We start from the raw sequence: 19,956 nt of genomic DNA, 5'->3' as shown, positions 1-19,956 counted from the left end.
GGACGTGAAGGCTCTAACTGGGGCTTTGGGGTGGGGCCAGAAATGAGGGGTTAAGGGTGCTGGAGGGGGCTGTGGGCTGGGGCAGGGAGTTGGGGTGTGGGAGGGGCTGAGGGCTCTGGCTGAGTGCGCGGACGCTGGGGCGGGGCTGGGGATGAGGGATTTGGGGTGCAGGATGGGGCTACAGGCTGTGGGATGGAGCTGAGGGATTTGGAGTGCGGGCGGGGCTGTGGGTTGAGGCAGGAGGTTGGGGTGTGAGACGAGGTGAGGGCTCTGGGCTGGGGGTGCTGGCTCTGGGGTGGGGCTGGGGATGTGGGGTTTGGGGTGCAAGAGGGTGCTCCAGGTTTGGGGGGGGTCAGGGCTGGGGTAGGGGTTGGGATTCAGGGTTGGGGCATGAGCTTTCCTCAGGAGGCTCCCGGTCAGCAGTGCAGCATGGGGGATAAGGCGAGGCTGCCCGCCTGCCCTGGCACCGCACTGTGCGCACCCCGGAAGCAGCCAGCAGGTCCGGGTCCTAGGTGGAGGGGCCAGGAGGCTCCACATGCCGCTCTTGCCCGCGGGCACCCTAACAACACAAAATGTGAGAAATAATCTGTGATCCTGGAATACAGACCATGCTCTAATGTGGCAGATGCACGGGGAGCGGTCAGAGTTAAGGTTACGCACTCGACCTTAATGTTGGCATAGCTTTGCCATGTAATGCAGTTTTCTGTACTGGATGCTGTATTACAGGGCACTGTCTTGTAGATCAGTGCGTTTGATGGTGTATCTGAGAAAACATATACACCATCTGCCCTGGATTAGAACACTAGAATGCGGTGCAATAGAACACATTCCTGTGCAACGTATCTTTTCAGTGCATTGGCTTGCACTATGCTGCAGTGTATTGTGATGCTTTTGATCATAATCCATTATAATGCAGTACACTGGGTGGTGTTAACGTGTATTGTGGCAGGCACAATGCAGTATTGTGCACTGCATTGTATTGCAATTCTGCTTTCTTCCCCTGCTAGTAAAGGAATGAGATTAGGTTGCTACAGCAGGGCTGGAAGGATTTTAAACAACATAGCTACAAGCAGAGGGCTGAGGCTGTACTGGCATATTTCTTACAGCCTCCGCAAGTATCAGGTCAACTGCTGGTCTTTTTACCGCCATGTCCTTCAACCCTGCTTGCGAGAGAGACACCATGGGGTTAAAGCACCGACGGATGGGGGAGGGGGAACTGAGCTCATACCTAGCAGAGCAGCAGTAATAGGAGGTTAAGGTTATAATGCCAATCCAGGCTCAGCCTAGTGTGTGAAAGCATAAGAGGGATGTTGCTTTTTCTTAGCTTGGCCTGTAGATGGCAGGAATGGCCGAGGGAATTTCTGACTGTCATGCTTCTTCTGAGAGGCCTTGATCCTAATCCCTTTGAAGTTGATTGGACAGACTCCCATTGAGTTCAATGGGCTTTGGATCAGCCCCTAAATTGCTAACTCCAGGAATGTGCAGCAGGGTCACCTAGGAGCTGGGGAGGAGGGGACCCCTTCAGGGCAGGGTTAGTTCTTTAGAGTCATGGTAGAGCCAGAGCAATGCCAACCAGGGGGTTAACCCTTTGAAGCGCTGAGTGCCCTCAATTCCCACGGATCCCAGGGAGAGAAGAGAGGGCTCAGCAGCCCATGCACCATGTTAGTCTGGACCCTGGAGGTGCTAAGATGATCCATCCACTGGTCAACATGAGAGTCTGGGTCTCCTTATTGCCTCTAGTCGGGCACAGAATCGACCAAGCTTCTGCATGGCACAGCACAGCGCAGCTATTACACACGCTGGCCGGCGGGCAACAGTGAAAGGGGAAACCGCATCCTGTGACGGTTACACAATGACTGGGGAGAGAGGGGGGGCTTTGTGTGTTTATGTGGAGGGGGGTAGAGACAAGGTAAAAACCAGCAGTGCACATTTCATCGTCTCCTAAATTTTCAATGCATCGCTGGTAAAGGTGACTCTGCTGTCCGATGGCCTATGTTTTCACCTGTAATACCGCACCTATGCATTGCATTTAATCAAGGAAAAGGCTAGAAATGGATCTGTGTGTTGGCAATGAGTCCTTGTTTGTTGAATGGGACCCATCTTCTGGTTCCTTGCCATTTTACACTCATTTTGGTATTTCATTTCCGTGGGATGGGGGGATGGAATTTGAGGAAAAAGAAAACCATGGCTAAATGCTTGGGAACAACCTGAGTGCTACCAAATCAATTTAGCAACAGTCCACCCTGAACAGAGTCCTTCTGTCCTTAACCAGGGTATCCTTAACTCAGGCAACCTTTGCTGTGCACATCCTAGGCCAGCTCTCTGGTGATGGCTGAGCTATGCACAGCACTACTGGGTGGGGGGATGAGAAAAGGTGGCTCTAAGCCATCTTTCTGCTCCAGTGATCCTGGGATCAGCTGCTCATGGTGGGGGGTTGTTTAAGCCCCTTGTGTAGCTTGGAGCAGCCTAAGGGCTATTCTAAATGACACGAGTAAGCAGGGCTGTCCCTACGGGGGTGCGGGGCTGAGGACATAGGTGCTGAGTTTCTATCTGCTGGGGGGTGCTTTGAATTTAATATAATTTGTTGCGTTAGGCACTAGTTGCATTTCATCCTTATTCATCTTTATTTTTCTTTATTTTTCATTTTTATATTTCTGACTTTTATGCCTCATTACTTGTATTCACTTAAAATCTCTCTTTGTAGTTAATAAACTTGTTTTATCATTTTATCTAATCCAGTGTGTTTAAATTGAAGTGTTTGGGAAACTCCATTTGGTGTAAGGAGATGTGTGCATATTATTTCTATTAAAGCAATAATGAACCTTATCTAAACTTGTATTGTCCAGGAGAGGGTTGAGAAGTACAGGACATATAACTGGGGGGAAATCTAAGACTGGGAATGAGTTGGGGGTCGCCCTGCAGTATAACCCAGGCTGGTAAGAGCCAAGGTGTGACTGGCTGGCTGCAGCACACACACAGCCATAGCTGGAAGTGACTTGCATGAGGGAGGCTGTTTGTGAGCAGTCCAAGATGGGGGCTACTGTGGCAAAGCATTGTAAAGGGCACCCCAGGCTAGAGGGCAAGGGTGACACCACTACTTATTAGTCTGGATTGTATCCTGGTATGTCACACTGGTCAAAAGATCTAATGCGCTGGTTTTCTTGCTGCGCTCAGGTTGGCGTATGCTCAGTGGTCTTAACTATTGGCTGCGCATGTCACGGCTGGGGGCACGCCATGGCCCAGCCAGCACCTGGGTCTCACTCTGTGTGTGCGCAGCATGCCAGGTCTCTCGGCATTGGGGACTGGTTGGGAAATGGGACCCAGAGGGCGAGGCTCTCCCTGCTGGCGGAGAGGGTTATAGAACACAGGGACTCCTCAGAAGGGATGGTAGGGGGGCTTCCTCAAGGACTGAGGCTCTTGGGCGGGGTGGGTGGAGGGGTTCATGGGCCAGAAGGGTCAGACTGCTGGGGGGCAGAGCCTAAGAGGTCAGGCTGGGGAAGTGGGACAGAGCCAATGGCCAGTTTTTCTGTGCCTCAGAGGAGGCAACCCTGCCTTCCAAACACTACTTTCTCTCTATCACTATCTCCTAGGTGCTTGTCTATCTTAGACCTCCCAAAATCTTAAAGGGCCACTCCCTGTCATGGGAGTGGAGCAACCCCTAGTCCCCACTACCCATATCACAAGATGTTTGTCAGCCTTTTTGCATTTTATTTTTTTAAACGGGCTGGCTTTACACAGGAAATGCTGTTTCAACACAAAAAGAGTGAAACAAAACATTTCAACTCATTCAAAACAAAATTTCCGCAGTCGAAACTCTCCATTGAATTTGAAGAATAGTTTTGGACCCTGAAAAATACATGTTTTGGCAGAAAAAAACTATAAAAAACCCCCACCCCCAATGCTAGTTGTGTGGCTCATTTTTGCACACACATTGCTGTAGTTCATTCTGAACAGGAGAGAGTCAAGACCCTGCCCACACATCAGCTGAACATACTCAACTGGTGGATAGCCCCTTCGCTGACACTCAGCGTAAGTCCTACAAGCGAGAGACGTACTGTACAATATCAGTCTGCAGGGCCGTCCCAAGCTATTCTGGGGCCCTACACAGCCCCCCCATGGGGGGGCAGGCATCTGCGGAGGGGCGGGGCTGGCTTGGGAGGGTAGGGGGGCACCACCCCCCAGCACTCACTGGTGGTGGGAAGTGCAGCGACCCGGCCCCAGCCGCGCCGCCGGTGAGTGCAGGCTCGGCCCTGCTGCAGTCATCAGGGGAGTGGGGTTGGAGAAGGGGCGGGAAGGGGTGGGGTGGGGGCGGAGCAGGATGGGGGCTTTGGGGAAGGGGTGGAGTGGGAGCAGGGCTGGGGTGGAGCAGGGGTGGGAAGAGGCAGGGCTGGGGCTGGAGGAGCACGCAGCTGCGCAGGGCACCAAGAAATTTGGTGCCAAATTTCCTGGTGCCCTATGCAGCTGCATAATTTGCGTATGGGTAGGGACGGCCCTGTCAGTCTGGCCCCACGTGCGCACTCCGCTGGAGCCTGGGCTTTTTCTGATAGGTGACTTGACATGCAGTTCTGTTGAGAAGCGATGATGTATTGTCGAGATCTACACCCCATGTGGCAGTGTGACATTATTGACATAAACTGTGACCGTATAGATCATTGTTGCAACCAGGGTCCTGTGGTTGCACCAGTTCTTGTAGAGAGGAGGCCAAGTGGGGTGTCTATGGAAAAGTTGTAGTTTGCTGGTTATGATTATGCTGTCTGTATCATTTTTGAATTTGAAGTTATGAATATTGGCTATGTATTTGTTTGATTCTAAGTAGCCTCAGCGAAGCATTTGGTCAGCTTCTTGAGAAAGGACTGTTCTCAGTAAGTGCCCAATCAAGAAACACTTAACTGACAATGACAACTGACAATGGACTTTGGGAGACGCCAATCCACATCTGAGCTTTCCTCAGAACGTTCAAACTAACATGTAAACAATGGTGATGTGTCTTCTTACATTTATTTTGCAAAAAGAAAAGGAGTACTTGTGGCACCTTAGAGACTAACAAATTTATCTGAGCATAAGCTTTTGTGAGCTACAGCTCACTTCATCGGATGCATTTATTTGTTAGTCTCTAAGGTGCCACTAGTACTCCTTTTCTTTTTGCGAATACAGACTTAACATGGCTGCTACTCTGAAACCATTTATTTTGCAGAGACTCAACACTGAGAGGAAGGAAGACGGGAGTGAGCTCAGCAAACTGGGTTTGTATCTTGCTTGCAAACTTTCCCTGTTCTAGCAGATCTCCAAAGCTGCACATCCGGTAGTCTGGATATTGCCTGTGAAGGGATCATTCTTCCCTGAGGATGCTAAAGCAGTAGATCAAATCAGAGAACTTAGGAAAGGACTTGAGCATTTGGGCACCCAGGAGGAGTTCAACTGCTGTAGCTCAAACCACTGGGGAGAAATTAACAAGGCTCTTACTTAGAGGTGGACAGATGCCAGCTCAGGTAATTGCAGCTCAGCCTTGTCTGGAGCTAACCCCAAGTGAAGAACCCCCCATTGCATCACCAGCCTCCCATGGTGCTATTAACACAGCCTGCGCCCCGTTTAGCTGGCGAGAGCTGGCAGCCGTTCCCCCGTGGATATCTCTACAACGTGTATAATGATGAGCAGGACTATTTAATCCTTAACTTTGATAGGCTGAGATCTCCCTCTGGCAGAGATAGCATGGCCAACCCCAAGAGTTCAGCACATCATGAGGCAGGCTCCAAAAATAATCACAGCATTGGCTTAAAAATCATGAGATCTGAAAAGAAAATCTATGAAATGTTGGCTTCTTTTTCTTGGCCTTCTGCTTTCTGAGCCTTTGGGATTCCTCTAAGGTTTTCCCCACACCCATGAGGGCCAGAGACCTACTTTTATTTGTAAAGAAAAGCTGAGACGCTCCCCAAAATCACATGAGACCAGGAGCTTGAAGGAAAACCCCACATATTGTGAGACTGAGGCTGAAGTCCTGAGAGTTGGCGACACTAGTGGGACCGCCCTGGCCTCCATTAGCAGAGAGAAGCTGTGGGCTCTGGTGTTTATTCTAAGCTCAGTATTAACGGATGCACTTCAGAATTACCTTGTTGGTATCAGTCACTGCTGGATTCGCTGTCAGGCAGGGGGTGATAAGGGAATTGGTGCTTGGGTGAGCTGAGGAGCCTCTTTCAGGGTCTCTTTCAGGATAACAGTCCCTCCTTTCTGTTACTGCCTAAAAGCTATTTTTACGGATCAAGCCCTGTTCCCAATGGGAAGTGGGTTAGCCTGGATGGCAAACAAGAGCATCTTCCCTGAGGCAGAGCTTACCCGGGCCCAGCCCTCCTGAGCCACTGCGCAGCTCAGGAATGAGGGTTACATTCTGCGACCCCGATCCCTGGTGTAATGATCTGACAGCCCAACGCAAAGTGACACAGGCCTGGGGTTTGACCCAGAGTGAATCTGGGAGGAGCTCCAGGGCCTGGTGCTCGGTGAGGCTCCTGGGGTATCACAGGCTCACAGGCAGCCTGGCTACAAATTAGGCTTCTCTCTCTCACAAACACACTAAAGGCCAGATCCTCTGCTGGTGGCAACTAGCACTGCCCATGTGGGGATCTGGCCCCATTGATTCCAATGGGGAGACACCGGTTTACACCAGCTTGGATCTGGCCTGGAATTTTACTCTGCCCCAAAGCCACCATTCTTAAAAGTTTAAATAAAGAGATTCTCCTTCCAGCCCCTCTAGTTAAAGCCTTTTAATCTCACAACACGCCTTGCAATGGTGCTGCCACACGGGAGAGTGAGGGAGCAGCCGTATGCGGCAGCCACATGCTGCTCCACTATTTACACAGTGCTTGTGCTCCCAGATCCTGGAAGATACATTCATTATTGCCATCCTTCCATGCAGCTCTCCTCTCCCCCCACCCCCACCCCTACCCCTGCTCCAAGACTGGAGGGGAAGGTTTCAATTCAGGGTCCCAGGTCCATGTTGCAGGGAATTTTTAGCTAAATAAAATGCCCCCGGAGCAAACCACAGAGGAGTGTCCCGGGGGGTGGATGAACAAGCATAGGGCTAGGAGCTGCAACTGACTCGGTAGGTGGCCTTGATCAAGTCATTTCATCGAGCCGTGCCTCATTTTCCCCCCCATGTAGAATGGAGATCGGAATCCTCAGCCACCTGGCAGGGCCGTGGGGAGGATCAGTGAGTGACTGCAGGGAAACTTTACAGTTCCGGATGCTCGGGGTTCCCCAGTGAAAGCAGCCCAGAGCGTCTCATTCTCACTCTTACAGCTGCTCAGAAGTCTCCTGTCAACATGGTTCTTTTGGTGCAAAAAGGGCTTTCCCCCAGCAGAGGCCGGTTCTGTTGAAAGGTTTTGGGGTTTCGTGGGGGAAAGATAAAGATTCTGTTCAATGAAAACCCAGGAAGATCTCAGGGAAAAATGTCGATGAAATAATTTTTTTTCTATTTTCATCTACACTTGCCAAGGGAAAAAAATCCCTAAAAGCCTTAGCCCTCCATAGAAGGTTGGAGCCAGCCTCTTCTCTCCAGTGTCAGCTTTGGAGGCGGGTACACCATGGGCAGCAGCTGTGAATCCCCTGGCACTGCCAGCAGCCCCTTGCTTGGGGGAGAGGGAAGAACCATCCTCCATGGCCTCATTCATCACCCACAGTTCTTCAGAGGATATTTTGCCCATTGACAGCACCTTCTGTCTCAGGATCTAGCCAGAGACAGGGGGAGCTACCCCCTGTGCATTGAATCTGAGCACCCCAGTTCCTGTCTGCGGGCTAATCACTGGGGACTGGTTATTGCTGCAGGGAATCTACATACAGAGGATTGAACCCAGCCCCCTAAGTCACTGTCCCAAAGGGAGCCAAGCAGTCTGGCTGCTCCCCTAGGACATCTGACCTCCAGCTTATCATCCCTAGGGCTCCAGCTAGGTCTCTGTGCTGCGCCCATCACCGTGTGTCCAAGCACCTTTCCCGGCGGGGAATAGAGCCTCCGGCCCTGGCAGTCATCCTGGAGAGCTTGGCCTGTGTCCTGAGCACTGAGGATGGAGTCCCGGACACCCCGCAGACACCAGGGGTTCACTTATGGGCCTGAGTGGTCAGGGCTAGCTGGGCGTCAGCAGAGAATGTGGGCTGGGAAGGGGATGTTCTTGGGAAGGTCTCCGTGGATTTCTCAGGGTCAGAGCTGCCAGTGGGTAGAGGAGTGCAGCTCCTTCCAGACCCATGGGGGCTGCACTGGAAAATGCTGATCCATTCAGGGCTGGTTCTGGGACCTGCACAGAAACCTTCCCCCCATGGCTGAACTTGTGCTAATCAAACACACTCAGTGCAGGGATGTGAGGTTCAATTATCACCCACTGATTTGCTGTCCTCTGTGTTGAAGGCAGGAGGGAGGTCTGGAGGCACAGACTTGCAGTGACACCCCTGCTCTAGTACGCCAGGCCTTGGACATCATCGTAATCGCTGCCCTCTGAGTTGTCGCTCACAGGCTCACAGCTCCCCAATGGCTGGGAGACAGCCGGCCAGCCTGAAACAACGGATCCCATCAACTCCCTGCCTCCTTCCATCCCCACAGCCACCTCTCCTCCCTGCCTCCCTCCTTCCATCCCCACAGCCACCTCTCCTCCCTGCCTCCCTCCTTCCATCCCCACAGCCACCTCTCCTCCCTGCCTCCCTCCTTCCATCCCCACAGCCACCTCTCCTCCCTGCCTCCCTCCATCCCCACAGCCACCTCTCCTCCCTGCCTCCCTCCATCCCCACAGCCACCTCTCATCGCTCCCTCCCTCCATCCCCACAGCCACCTCTCATCCCTGCCTCCCTCCATTCATCCCCATGCTCACCTCTCCTCTCTCCCTCCCTCCCTTCCTCCCCAAAGCCACCTTTCCTCCCTGCCTCCCTCCATCCGCACAACCACCTCTCAAACCTCCCTCCATCCCCACAGCCACCTCTCATCCCTGCCTCCCTCCATTCATCCCCATGCTCACCTCTCCTCTCTCCCTCCCTCCCTTCCTCCCCAAAGCCACCTTTCCTCCCTGCCTCCCTCCATCCGCACAACCACCTCTCAAACCTCCCTCCATCCCCACAGTCATCTGTCTGTCCCTCCCTTGGTTACTCACTCTCTCTCTTTCTCCACCCCCTCCTTGCTGTTGATCTCTATCCATTTCCTTTCCTATTCCCCTTTTGCATTCTCTTTTTCTGTCTTTGTGAGTGGACTGTAACCTGATCTGAATCATGTTATCTCACATGAGCCCCCGGAATTAGGCTCAGCGCTGTTGGGAACACAGGGCCCCTGCCTGCTCCCCACTCAGTAGGTCTGCAATTCCCTCCCCATGCTCCCTCCATCCTCTGCTTTCCTCACCTGATGTGTTCCCTGGCTGGGCTCCCTGGTGCGCTGTGCTGTGGAAGTTTTCATACCATTCTCCGGACGAGGTGCTGGAGCTGTCGGCTCCGGAGGGCCCTGCTGGAGACAACCCCGGACATGCTCACCCTTCTGGTGCAGAGGGTGAGGAGCATTTCCAGGCTCCTGGTAGGGTAGTGAGAGTGACTATCCAGCAGGGAATCCAGCAGGAGTGACTATCCTGCTGGAAATCCAGCAGGAGGGGGACATCAGCTGTCTCAGTCCAGACCACGTCATCAGCCCTGATGTCCCCAGAAAAGAGATTCCCCGCACCGCAGGTCAGGGCATTGTCAGAGACTTAATGGCCCATGGGTGACCTTTCCCTGTCCCACCGATGCACAGAGAAGAGTCTGGAGGCTCTGTGGAGGCCTTTCTCCTGGAGATTGTGAGGGATGGCCGGGGCCCAGCACACACGGAGGCCCTGCTGGGCAGGTTGGGGCAGAATCATTGCTCCTGGGATGATTTTCTCTTCTACAAACAGAAGGGGTTGGATTTTCCAGTCTTGGATCTCGGGCCCAGCCCAGACTTCCCTCCCTTCCCCTTTCCTCTCCTGGGGCAGGAGAGGATGTGCTGGGATGTTGCTCCTCAAGGGCCAACGCTCAGAGGTGGTCCCACCGGCCGTCAGAGCCAGCGGGTGCTGGCCCATCTTGCTAACCTTGGAAGGAGAGCTGGGAGCCACTGTTGCCCTGGGCAGGAGGCACTGGCGTTAAGAGGTTGCCGGTGGGAGGAGGGGCTGGGTTGCCCCACTGTTGCTGCCTGGTGGTGCCGTTATTGTAGTAGTTGTCCTCAGAGGATGAGCTGGACTCAGCGGGGAGCTCTGCAAGAGAAGTGGCCTCTCCATCAGCCTTCCCACTGGCCAATGCCGGCAGTGCCCGAGCCTGCTCCACCCGGGGGGCTGCAGAGAGCCCCTTGGAGCTAGATGGAGGGTTTGCAGCACTGCCCTGCCCACCTAGCCCCAGTGCCCGGGATGTGGGGAGAGCTGGGAAATGGCCCACCCTTGCTCTGCCCCAGCAATGGCCCATCAGCCAAAACTCCACTCCACCCCATGTGCTGGCATAAGCCAGACAGATGGGGACTGAGGACAGACAGAGAGGCGAACACCAGGGGAGCTGATGCCCCAGCTCTAGCATTGCCCCTGCCCACCCCAGCTGGGGCTTTGGGGCCCCTTTCCTGGTACTGTGCTTCTCATCCTTATCACCCATCCAGTCAGCAGCACCAGCTCTTACCCTCGCAGGGCCTTTGCTCTGGCTGGCCCCAGGGCTCCGGGCCCTCATTCAGCACCTCCTGGCCAGGTGCCGGGGGGAAGCCGCTCGCAGGGAGGGTCTCGTCCGCTGCTCGGTGCCGAAGCGAATCTGCAACCAGAGGCAAAGGGTTCCAGCAAACCGCGTCTGGCCCAGCATCATAGCGGGGTGAGCCGGGAGATCACCACTAACAGTACTCCCTGACCTGACCCGCTCCCAGCTCCCCTTGACCCCAGCCAACCCCATACCCCCTGATCTCTGGATCCCCTCTGACCCCAACCAACCCCTGTGGCCCTACCCCCACCCCCGATCCCTCTGACCCCACCCCCATATATCCCTGTCCCCAATCCCTGTTGGTCAGGATTGAGGGGCACTGGGGGAGCTGTGGGGTGGAGAGCCCAGGGCTAAGATAGCAGTGGCTATGGGTTGGGATGGGGGGGCATTGGGGGAGCTGTGGGATGGGAAGCCCAGGGCTGGAGCAGCAGTGGCTGTGGGTCGGGATGGGGGGGCACTGGCAGAGCTGTGGGGTGGGGATCCCAGGGCTAGGATAGCAGTGGCTGTAGGTTGGAATGGGGGGGCATTGAGGGAGCTGTGGGGTGGGGATCCCAGGGCTAGGATAGCAGTGGCTGCAGCTCGGGATGGGGGGGCACTGGCAGAGCTGTGGGGTGGGGATCCCAGGGCTAGGATAGCAGTGGCTGTGGGTAGGGATGGGGGGGCATTGGGGGAACTGTGGGGTGGGGAGCCCAGGGCTGGAGCAGCAGTGGCTGTGGGTCAGGATGGGGAGGCACTGGCAGAGCTGTGTGTGTGGGGGCAGCCTAGTCTGGCACAGGACAGTGTGAGGGAAGGCAGGGCCCCATGGGGAGGCAGAAGCCCCAGGCTGCGAAGAGCCTGCATGGTGCAGGTGGGGGGTCGCTCACTGTAGAAGGTGGAGAGCGCCACGGGCGGCTTGCTGCTGAAATCATAGTGTTCGTAGTCGGAATCGGAGTCCTCGGAGCCAGGAGCGGGCACGGCCAGCGGCTCTGCTGGGGGGGCATGAAGGGAGCGGTTACCGGGGGACCTGCCTGGACCATGCCTTGCCAAGTGTGGGGCAGTGCCTGCCTGACCTCCCAGAACCCCCCAGGCTCCCAGCCATGGCTCCCAGCCCGGGGCCATCAGTACCTTCGGGTGAAATGGAGCAGCTGGGAACAGTGCTGGGGTGGGGCCGGTGCCATGTAAGCAGCTGGATCTCCTAGCCTACCAGCAGGCGCCCCATGGACCAAGGACCGGGGAGCCTCTGGACCGGATACTCAGCCAGGACGGGAGACGGCGACCAAGAAGTAGGGTGACCAAATGTCCGGTTTTTGACCAGGTGACCCTGGCGGCTCCGGTCAGCACCGCCAGCTGGGCCGGTAGAAGCCCGGTTGGCGCTGCTAAGGCGGGCTCGTCCCTACCTGTCCTGGGGCACTGCGCTGCGCCCCGGAAGCAGCCAGCAGGTCCGGCTGCTAAGCCCGGGGGCCACGGGGCTCCACACGCTGCCCGAGCACCGGCTCCACACTCCCATTGGCTGGGAACCAGCCAATAGGCGCTGGCATGTGGTGCCTGAGGGCAAGAGCAGCGTGTGCCGCAGAGCCTCCTGCCCTGCCCAGACCTGCTGGCTGCTCCCGGGGCTCAGCGCAGTGCCCCAGGACAGGTAGGGACGAGCCTGCTGGAGCCCCACTGTGCCGCTGATCAGGAGCCGCCCGAGGTAAGCCCGTGCCCCAACCCTGAGCCCCTCCCAAACTCGGAGCCCCCTTCTGCACCCCTAAGCCTGCACCCCCAGCCCAGAGCCTTCACCCCCCCTGACCCCCAACCCTCTGCCCCCGTGCAGAGCCCCCTCCCTCTCCCACACCCTGAACCCCTCATCCCTAGACCCACCCCAGAGCCCTCACCCCCTCCTGCACCACAACCCCCGCCTCAGCCCGCAGTCCCCTCCCACAGTCTGAATCCCTGGGCCCCACCCCCAGCCTGGACCCCCATCCTGCACCCCAAACCCCTCATCCCCTGCCCCACCTCGGAACCAGCACCCCCAGCCCTGAGCCCTCACCCCTTCCACACTCCAACTCTCTGCCGCAGCCCAGAGCCCCCTCCCGCACCCTGAATCCCTCATTTCTGGCCCCAGAGCCCACACCCCCATTTAGAGCCCTCACCCCCTCCTGCACCTCAACCCCTTGCCCGAGCCCAGTGAAAGTGAGCGAGGGTGGGGGAGATTGAGCCACAGAGGCAGGGGGAATGTAGTGGGGGGGGTGGGGCCTCGGGGAAGGGGCGGGGCTAGGGTGTTCAGTTTTGTGCGCTTAGAAAGTTGACAACCCTACCAGGAAGGGCTGAGAGGCAGGGAGCAGGGAGAGGTGTGGTGAAGGGGAGGGGCAGAGACAGGTTGAAAGGCAGCTTGTGGGGAAGAGTCAGGATGTGGGGCAGGCAGGGAGAGGTGTTGGGGGGAGGAGCAGGGAGTGTGGGAGGGGAAGGGGAGGCAGGCAGAGAAGAGGAGGGGGAGGGGCAAAGTTTATGGGAGGGGCTGCGAGGAGAGGGGAAGGTGGGGTGGGGACAGAGAGGTAGGGTATGGGGGAGGGGAAGGTGAGGTGGGGGCAAAGAGCTTGGGTGTGAGGGGGCAGAGTGTGGGAGGCTATGCGGGAGGAGCAGGTTGGTTGGTCAGAGAGGTGGGGTGTGGGGAAGGGGCAGTGGGGGCAGGCCGAGCAACAGCTGCTACCTTCTGCTTTGGGGGTCACTTTCCTGTAGTCATTGGCACCCCCTGCAGGCATCTCCGTGCCCTGCGCGCTATGATTCACCAGGACCGGGGCGGCTAATGAGGAAGAGGACACGGTGTGGGCTGCAAACAGAGAGGGCGAGAAAGGAGATGGGTTGCTCTGTGAGGCCGTACAGGGCCTGGCACAGCCAGGGCAGGGCTCCCCCCACCCCCATGCTGGGAGGGGGTCTGCACTAGCCCAGCATGCCCCACAGGTCCCATCTAGCCCTATGCTCTGGTGCTGGGCTGGCTCCCCCTTTCATGCTGCAGGCTGCCATTGCTCTGGGGAACTGCTCTGCTGAGCATGAGCGACACCCTGTGCGCTGCCTGGACGTTCGGGGACAGGACAGCAGCCACGGCGAAGCAATCCTGAGCCCCTGAGCGGGTAACCAGGGCCAGATCCTGGTGTAGATCAGAGCAGCTCCACTGAGATCGGGCCCATGGACTCCAATGGAGCTAAGGCCGATTGACACCAGCAGGGGATCTGGCCCCGTTCCATGTCACCCCATGGCTGGGTGCTGCCAATGGCCTCACCCTGGACCAGTGCTTTGGCCTGGTGCAGCCCCCATGATGTCACTCCCCCGTGCAGAAGGGCGTGTCTGACGGCTCTTCATGGCGGGCCATGGCTCTGCCTGGCCCTGCAAGTGCCCAATCTCACTCTGGCAAAGCCCCAGACAGCAAAGCTACCGTGTTTTCTCCTCATCCTCAGAAGGGCGGCGGTGAAGGCCAGCACGGTGACCAAGAAGAGAAGGCTCAGGACGGCACAGAGGAGGAGAGTCCAGTTCGAGAGGGCCTTGGCTTCCCAGCATAGTGGCTCAGCTGTGCCTGGCAATGGGGTGGGGGGAGAGAGGGAGGGGACAGACAGATGGACAGACAGACAGACAGCAAGTCAGAGAGGCACACTACACAGGGGAACTGTCACTAGGGCCTGGCACAGGGCCCCATCCCTGCTGATGTCAGGGGAGTTCCCAGCACCGTGCAGGACCCCAGCTCAGGAGCTCTCTGGGACAGGCTGTGGGCTGACCCTTGAGCCTCTTCCTGGCCCCCCAAACTTGGCATGGGGGAGGTCGCAGGAGGGGTGGCAGGGCCGACTCCCTGGTGCTCTCTGGGCTGTGCCGTAGCAGGGGGAAGCCTGGGAGTGCACGCAGTGTAGGGCTCTGCCAGGGGTGGGGGCACTGGGTACGGGCAGAACTCCTGGTGCGCTGACAGCAGGTACGCAGGAGGAACTCAAAGCCAAGTCCCCGGCTCTCGGGGGATCCTGCTGAGGGGAGGGGGGCCTCTTTGGCTGCCCACTCTGTGGAATGGGTGCTGCCAGAGGAGAGTTGCCCACGGTGCAGTCACCCCGGAGAGGTTTGCCCTACAGCAGGGCTGGCAAATTTCCCCTCCCGCTCCAGTGGAGGAGGGCTCGTCTGGGATCTGGAGAGAGGAACTGCAGGAGGGCAGGGAGGGTCTGCCCCCCAGACACTCACTTCTCCCGGTGTCTGGAGTCATCACCTCCAGGGGGGGCACGGCAGACGTGTTCAGCAAGCCCAGCGAGCCTGGGGGCACCACAGACAGAGGGAGAAGAACAGTCAGCGGGGCTGGAGGGACAGACCCATTCAGAGGTGGAGACCCTCCCCTCTCTCACTGCCCCCCCCATCCCCTGGATTGCCCCCCCCATCCGCTTCCTTCCCTCCCCTCTCCTGCCACCCTGCCCATGTCCCCTGGATCACCCCCCACATCCGCCTCTTTTGCCCCGTCCCACCTCCCCATCCATTCCCTCTGTCATCCCTCATGTTTGCCTTCTCCCCCCCGGTCCCTGGCACCGCTGGCATATGTATGGCCATGTCTCCCTCTTGGTCTCAAAGATTACAATGCGATGTTGCTGCCTTGTCCCTAGCTCAAGCCTTAGCAACGCGTGTTCTTTCTCCTGAGAGTGGCAGGAGTTCTTTCTCCTGCTCGGGTCTGTCGGGGGGGGGGGGGGGGGGGTTCAGTATGGGAGGAGGCAGCGTTACCGTTGCAGATCACGCCGGCAGCCTGGGACTGGTGGCACAGGTTCAAGTTGTTGTAGTGCCATTGGCACCAGGACAGCGAGGCCTCAGTCCCGGAGCACAGGTAGCTCATCCTGCCCTCCTGTGTGTGGTTGAAGTTCAGCTTCTGGACAGAGGGGCCACAACCCAGCCACTGGCACAGCACGTCCATCTCCTCCTTGTACCAGGTCCCGTCGCACACCATGTTCCACACGCCCTGGTAATAAGCTTCTACGCGGCCAGCGCAGGCGTCCCTGCCCCCCAACAGGCGCCACTCCTGGTGCTCTGTGCGGAAATCGGGGGGCAACAGGTCAGCAAAGAGGGAACAGCCTAGGGGTCCCCACTCTGATGCAACACAGACATTAAGGAGCTGCCCACGATGGAAGTTTAGACCCCTCTGCACCTGGAGCTAGCTGGAGGCAGGAGGGATTTACCCCTGCCCCAAGCTGCCAGAGTCTCATTTCACTGCCCATCCCAGAAAGACAGACAGAGACAGGAACAATCCATCAGACAGATGGACATGCAGGAGTGCTCTAGTGGACAGACAGAGAGGAGCTCTCCACTGGATGGACAGACACACAGGAGTACTCTGACAGACGGACAGGAGCTCTCCAATGGATGGACAGACAGACAGGAGCACTCCTTCAGATGGACAAGTGGACAGACAGATGCTCTCCGTCAGACAGCCAGGAATCCTCCACTGGACAGAGATGGACAGTAATGTTCCACCAGACAGACAGGTGGGGGGTGTTCCACCAGACAGAAGGACAAGTGCACTCTTCTGGATAGAGGAACAGACCTGAGCACACCACACCGGCATCTTCCTTATGGCCGCAGTCATGGCTCCTCTCAGCTGGACAGTCCCACAGGTAGGATTCGTTCCCAGCACAGCTCACCTCATCCAGGTGGATGGGGCCTGTCCCTTTACGGAAGAAGGAGGCCACTGGAGCCTGGATGGCCCAGCCGCACCTCAGCTGCTGACATACCACCCCAGCGTCATCCAGGTCCCAGGCGTCGTCGCACACTGTGCCCCAGACACCGTCCGCCTCAACCTCCACGCGGCCCTCACAGCAACTGCCCCCACCAACCAGGCGCACAGATTGGGAACCTGGCAGAGAGGGCAAAGGGGGAGTGAGCACGGCTCAGAGAGGGGCTCTGGGAATGGCAGAGAGAGAGATAGGCACAGGGAGGGAGAGAAAGGATGGATGAAGAGGTATGTATGGGGGATGGATCTGCTCTCAATGGATGGTAGGTTATGTATGGGGATGGATGGATCTAGTCTCAGTGGATAGATGGATGGATGATGGGTTATGTATGGGGATGGATGGATGGATGGATGGAGCTGGTATCAATGGATGGATAGGTGGATGGATGGATCCATGGAGCTGGTTTCAGTGGATGGGTGGATGGATCTGGTCTCAGCTCCATCAGTCATTTAATTATTTATCAGGAGCGTAGCATGCAGGGGCACTCACCTGGGATGCTGCAATGGAGTTCACAGGCAGAATGACCTGCTGGCCCTCTCAATTTTCTAACCTGCAAGGTGCGGAGGGGCAAGACTGCCTCATGGGCCAGAAACAGGCAGCTGGGAGGGCTGGGCTTTAGCCAATGGGCAGGGGCAGAGCTGGACTGGCCTCACCATGGAGTATGGATGGATGATGGGGATAGAGAAGCAGCAGCAAGAGGAGAGCTGCCAGCGTGCATGGATGGTTTCCCATTGGAAGCTGCTGATGGCTAACCCGGGCTCTACAAGACATGGGATGGATCTGTTTCTTACCTGTGCAGGTAACGCTGGCCGGCTTCTCACCACAGCACAGCTCTGACACATTGCACTGCTTCCATGTGCTCTCCAGACCCACGCAGTGGATGTGCAGGGAAGGGCAGAGGCTCTGAGAGGACAGGGTGGCTTTCTTTGTGGGTGTTGACCTGGGCGGGCACACAGGGCTGGGGATGGGTCTAGCTGCTGTCTCCTTTGCCTCCCCACAGTGCAGCTGTCTGCAGACCACATGGGAGGCCTCCTTGTCCCACATTTTCTGGCAGACTGGCATCCACTGCCCATGATGATGGACCTCCACGGCACCACTGCAGCGGCTGCTGCCATTCACCAAACGGATGGATCCCTCTCCTGAGAGGCCTGCAGGGCAGCACACATTATTTCAGAGATAATCCATGAGATGGGTCAGAGCCATATGGGATCCTGCGTAGCGGGGTGGCTGCCCATAAGGGGTGGGGCAGAGGGGTGGCTGCCCATAAAGGCATGGGGCAGGGCTCAGGTGGGCATAAAGCCTGAGCATGGGGCAGCATGGGGCGGGGGGGAGCCCATAAGGGCCTGGTGTGGGGCAGCGCTGTGGAAGCTGGTGCAGAAATCCCCAGCTCCGGCTAGTGGGAGCAAAGGGCGTTGGCTGGGCTCAGCCGCTTGACTAAGCCCACGCCCTTTGCAAGTGATGCTGAATTCTTTACAGGTGGGATAGGTGCACCACACGCTGCCGCCCACGCTGCTTCCTTCCTCTTCAACCCAAATGTCACAGACGAGCGCGTGAGCACCCCATGGTGACCTCAAAAAAACAGCTCTGAGCTACAGCTACAGGCTAGCTGGTCTCAGCAGTGAGGAGTCCCGCCGAGGCACAAGGAATGCTGGGCAGCTGTCATGCATAACCTGAGCACCCCCATCTCCCCACTCTCCTTAGTATTGGGGGTCACTGTGCTACTGCACGTCCTAACCTGGGCACCCCTCTGGGTACCCCCATCTCCCAGTGCTGCTGGAGCAGCTCACCCATCACAGCCTTTGCTCCATCTCCTCACTATGATGAAGTCAGCAATCCCTCCCTTGGCAGACCCAGCCTCAGTGCTAGAGATCCAGGAGGCTACAGAGTCTTTGTGTCCACCACCTTGAGTAATGACCCCCCCCCTTGGTGTCTGCTGCCCCAAGTCCTGTCCTTTCCATAGGGAGAGGGTCACACTGAGCACCAGGGGGCTTCCCCCAGCCTCCCCGCTGTGTCCTCACCTGGCTCTGCAGACGTGTTCCCGTGTCCACCATGTGTGATGTTCCAGGGGATGGCAGGGGACGTTGTATTTGCCTGGACTGGAACAAACATGGAAACTGTTAGAATGGGATGAGATCTCTGTCACCGGGGTGACTACTTAGATCCAGAAGAGGAAACCACCCTGAGCAAATGTCTAGGCCTGGGCTGAATGGCTCCATTCTGGAGAAGCATCCACAGACTCTGGAAGCTGATCTGAACCTGGGGCCAGTTATCCAGGTTACTCAGTGAGGCTGGCGATCTCAGGAGAACAGACAGTCTAGCTGAGAGATCTCGGGGACCTCTGGCCAATGTAAGATTCCTAGCCATGAAAATTGCTGAGGGATCTCTGGGCCATGAGCCATGCTAGAGCAATGAGTGAGGTACAAATGCCTGGATAGATGGCTGGACAGACAGAATCAAGTGCGATAGAGTAGATTGCTGCAAATGTGGAGCCAGTCGGAGGGTACACACCACCATAATGCTTTAGCGTAAACACTCACTATGCCGATGGGAGGGGTTCGCCTGTCGCTGTAGTTAATCCACCTACTGGAGAGGTGGTAGCTGAGTCAATGGGAGGAGGGATAGCTCAGTGGTTTGAGTATTGGCCTGCTAAACCCAGCATTGTGAGTTCAATCCTTGAGGGGGCCATTTAGGGATCTGGGGCAAAAATTGGGGATTGGTCCTGCTTTGAGCAGGGGGTTGGACTAGATGACATCCTGAGGTCCCTTCCAACCCTGATATTCTATGATTCTATTCTATGATGGAAGAATTCTTCCATCAATCTAGCACTGTCTTAGCTATGTTAATGTATGTTTTCAGAGGCGGGTCATTTCTTTCGTGTTCTGTGGGAAGGTCTCACGCAACCAAAATGCATCAAGATCCAATAATATTGTGGGGGAACCCATCAGTCTGATGAGCCCCACTTAGCTGAAGGTCTTGGAGGACATCTGAAGCCGTCAGATGATCAAGGGGATCAGATCACCTGAAGAGCTCCTAAACACCACAGAACTACAGACAAGCTCCCAAGCTCCACCAGAGCAGAGTGCTCTGAAGCTAATGAAGCCTAGGGTGACCAGATGTCCCGATTATACAGGGACAGCCCGATTTTTGGGTCTTTTTCTAATATAGGCTCCTATTACCCCCCACTCCCTGTCCTGATTTTTCACACTTGCTGTCTGGTCACCCTAATAAAGCCAGCCCTGGTAACAGGAGTTTGCTTGGTTAGGGCTCACCTCTGTGCATGTGTTATAGGGAGCTGGTGAAAAAAACAGCAAAGCCCAACTGGGGCTCTGAGCTGCTGGAAAAGTCATGGCAGTCGAATGGCATAGGCTGGGGTACAGGGGAAGTGACATGGCAACCAGTTCCCGGAAAAGACTCACCCAGGCAATGTCTGTCGATGTGGCTTCCCTGATCAATGCTACAGCGAGCCCTGTGCTGACACAGCCTGCACATCTACACCCCTGCCCTTGCGTTTCGACAGCACCACACTGAGTTCTGCTGGTGTAAATCAACGTAGTGCCAT

The 19,956-nt window shown here is 56.6% G+C and overlaps 1 protein-coding gene across 4 annotated transcripts in view; it reads right to left on the bottom strand.

Annotated features, from left to right (window-relative positions):
- Window positions 1-6,740: 6,740 nt before the first annotated feature.
- Window positions 6,741-19,956, bottom strand: part of CD6 (CD6 molecule) — a 28,723-nt gene continuing 15,507 nt past the window's right edge. The window contains exons 2-13 of one of the 4 annotated variants that reach the window (XM_037899408.2): window positions 18,416-18,493; window positions 17,189-17,545; window positions 16,211-16,519; window positions 15,397-15,696; window positions 14,872-14,940; window positions 14,090-14,227; window positions 13,367-13,486; window positions 11,562-11,666; window positions 10,630-10,755; window positions 10,059-10,220; window positions 9,365-9,463; window positions 6,741-8,533 (exon numbers count right to left, since the gene is read on the bottom strand). In XM_037899408.2, the coding sequence (XP_037755336.1) occupies window positions 8,436-8,533; window positions 9,365-9,463; window positions 10,059-10,220; window positions 10,630-10,755; window positions 11,562-11,666; window positions 13,367-13,486; window positions 14,090-14,227; window positions 14,872-14,940; window positions 15,397-15,696; window positions 16,211-16,519; window positions 17,189-17,545; window positions 18,416-18,493 (1,961 nt within the window). In that variant the 3' untranslated portion in view covers window positions 6,741-8,435. Of the gene's footprint in view, window positions 8,534-9,364; window positions 9,467-10,058; window positions 10,221-10,629; window positions 10,756-11,561; window positions 11,667-13,366; window positions 13,487-14,089; window positions 14,228-14,871; window positions 14,941-15,396; window positions 15,697-16,210; window positions 16,520-17,188; window positions 17,546-18,415; window positions 18,494-19,956 lie in introns of all 4 variants that reach the window. The other 3 variants (XM_037899409.2, XM_037899407.2, XM_043549594.1) reach the window with 3 other exon arrangements.

The sequence above is a fragment of the Chelonia mydas genome, chromosome 6 (genome assembly GCF_015237465.2).
Source record: "Chelonia mydas isolate rCheMyd1 chromosome 6, rCheMyd1.pri.v2, whole genome shotgun sequence".
Lineage (NCBI taxonomy): Eukaryota > Metazoa > Chordata > Testudines > Cheloniidae > Chelonia > Chelonia mydas.
The sequence above is the reverse complement of the archived record's forward strand: the minus strand, read 5'-3'. Positions and strand labels throughout refer to the sequence as shown.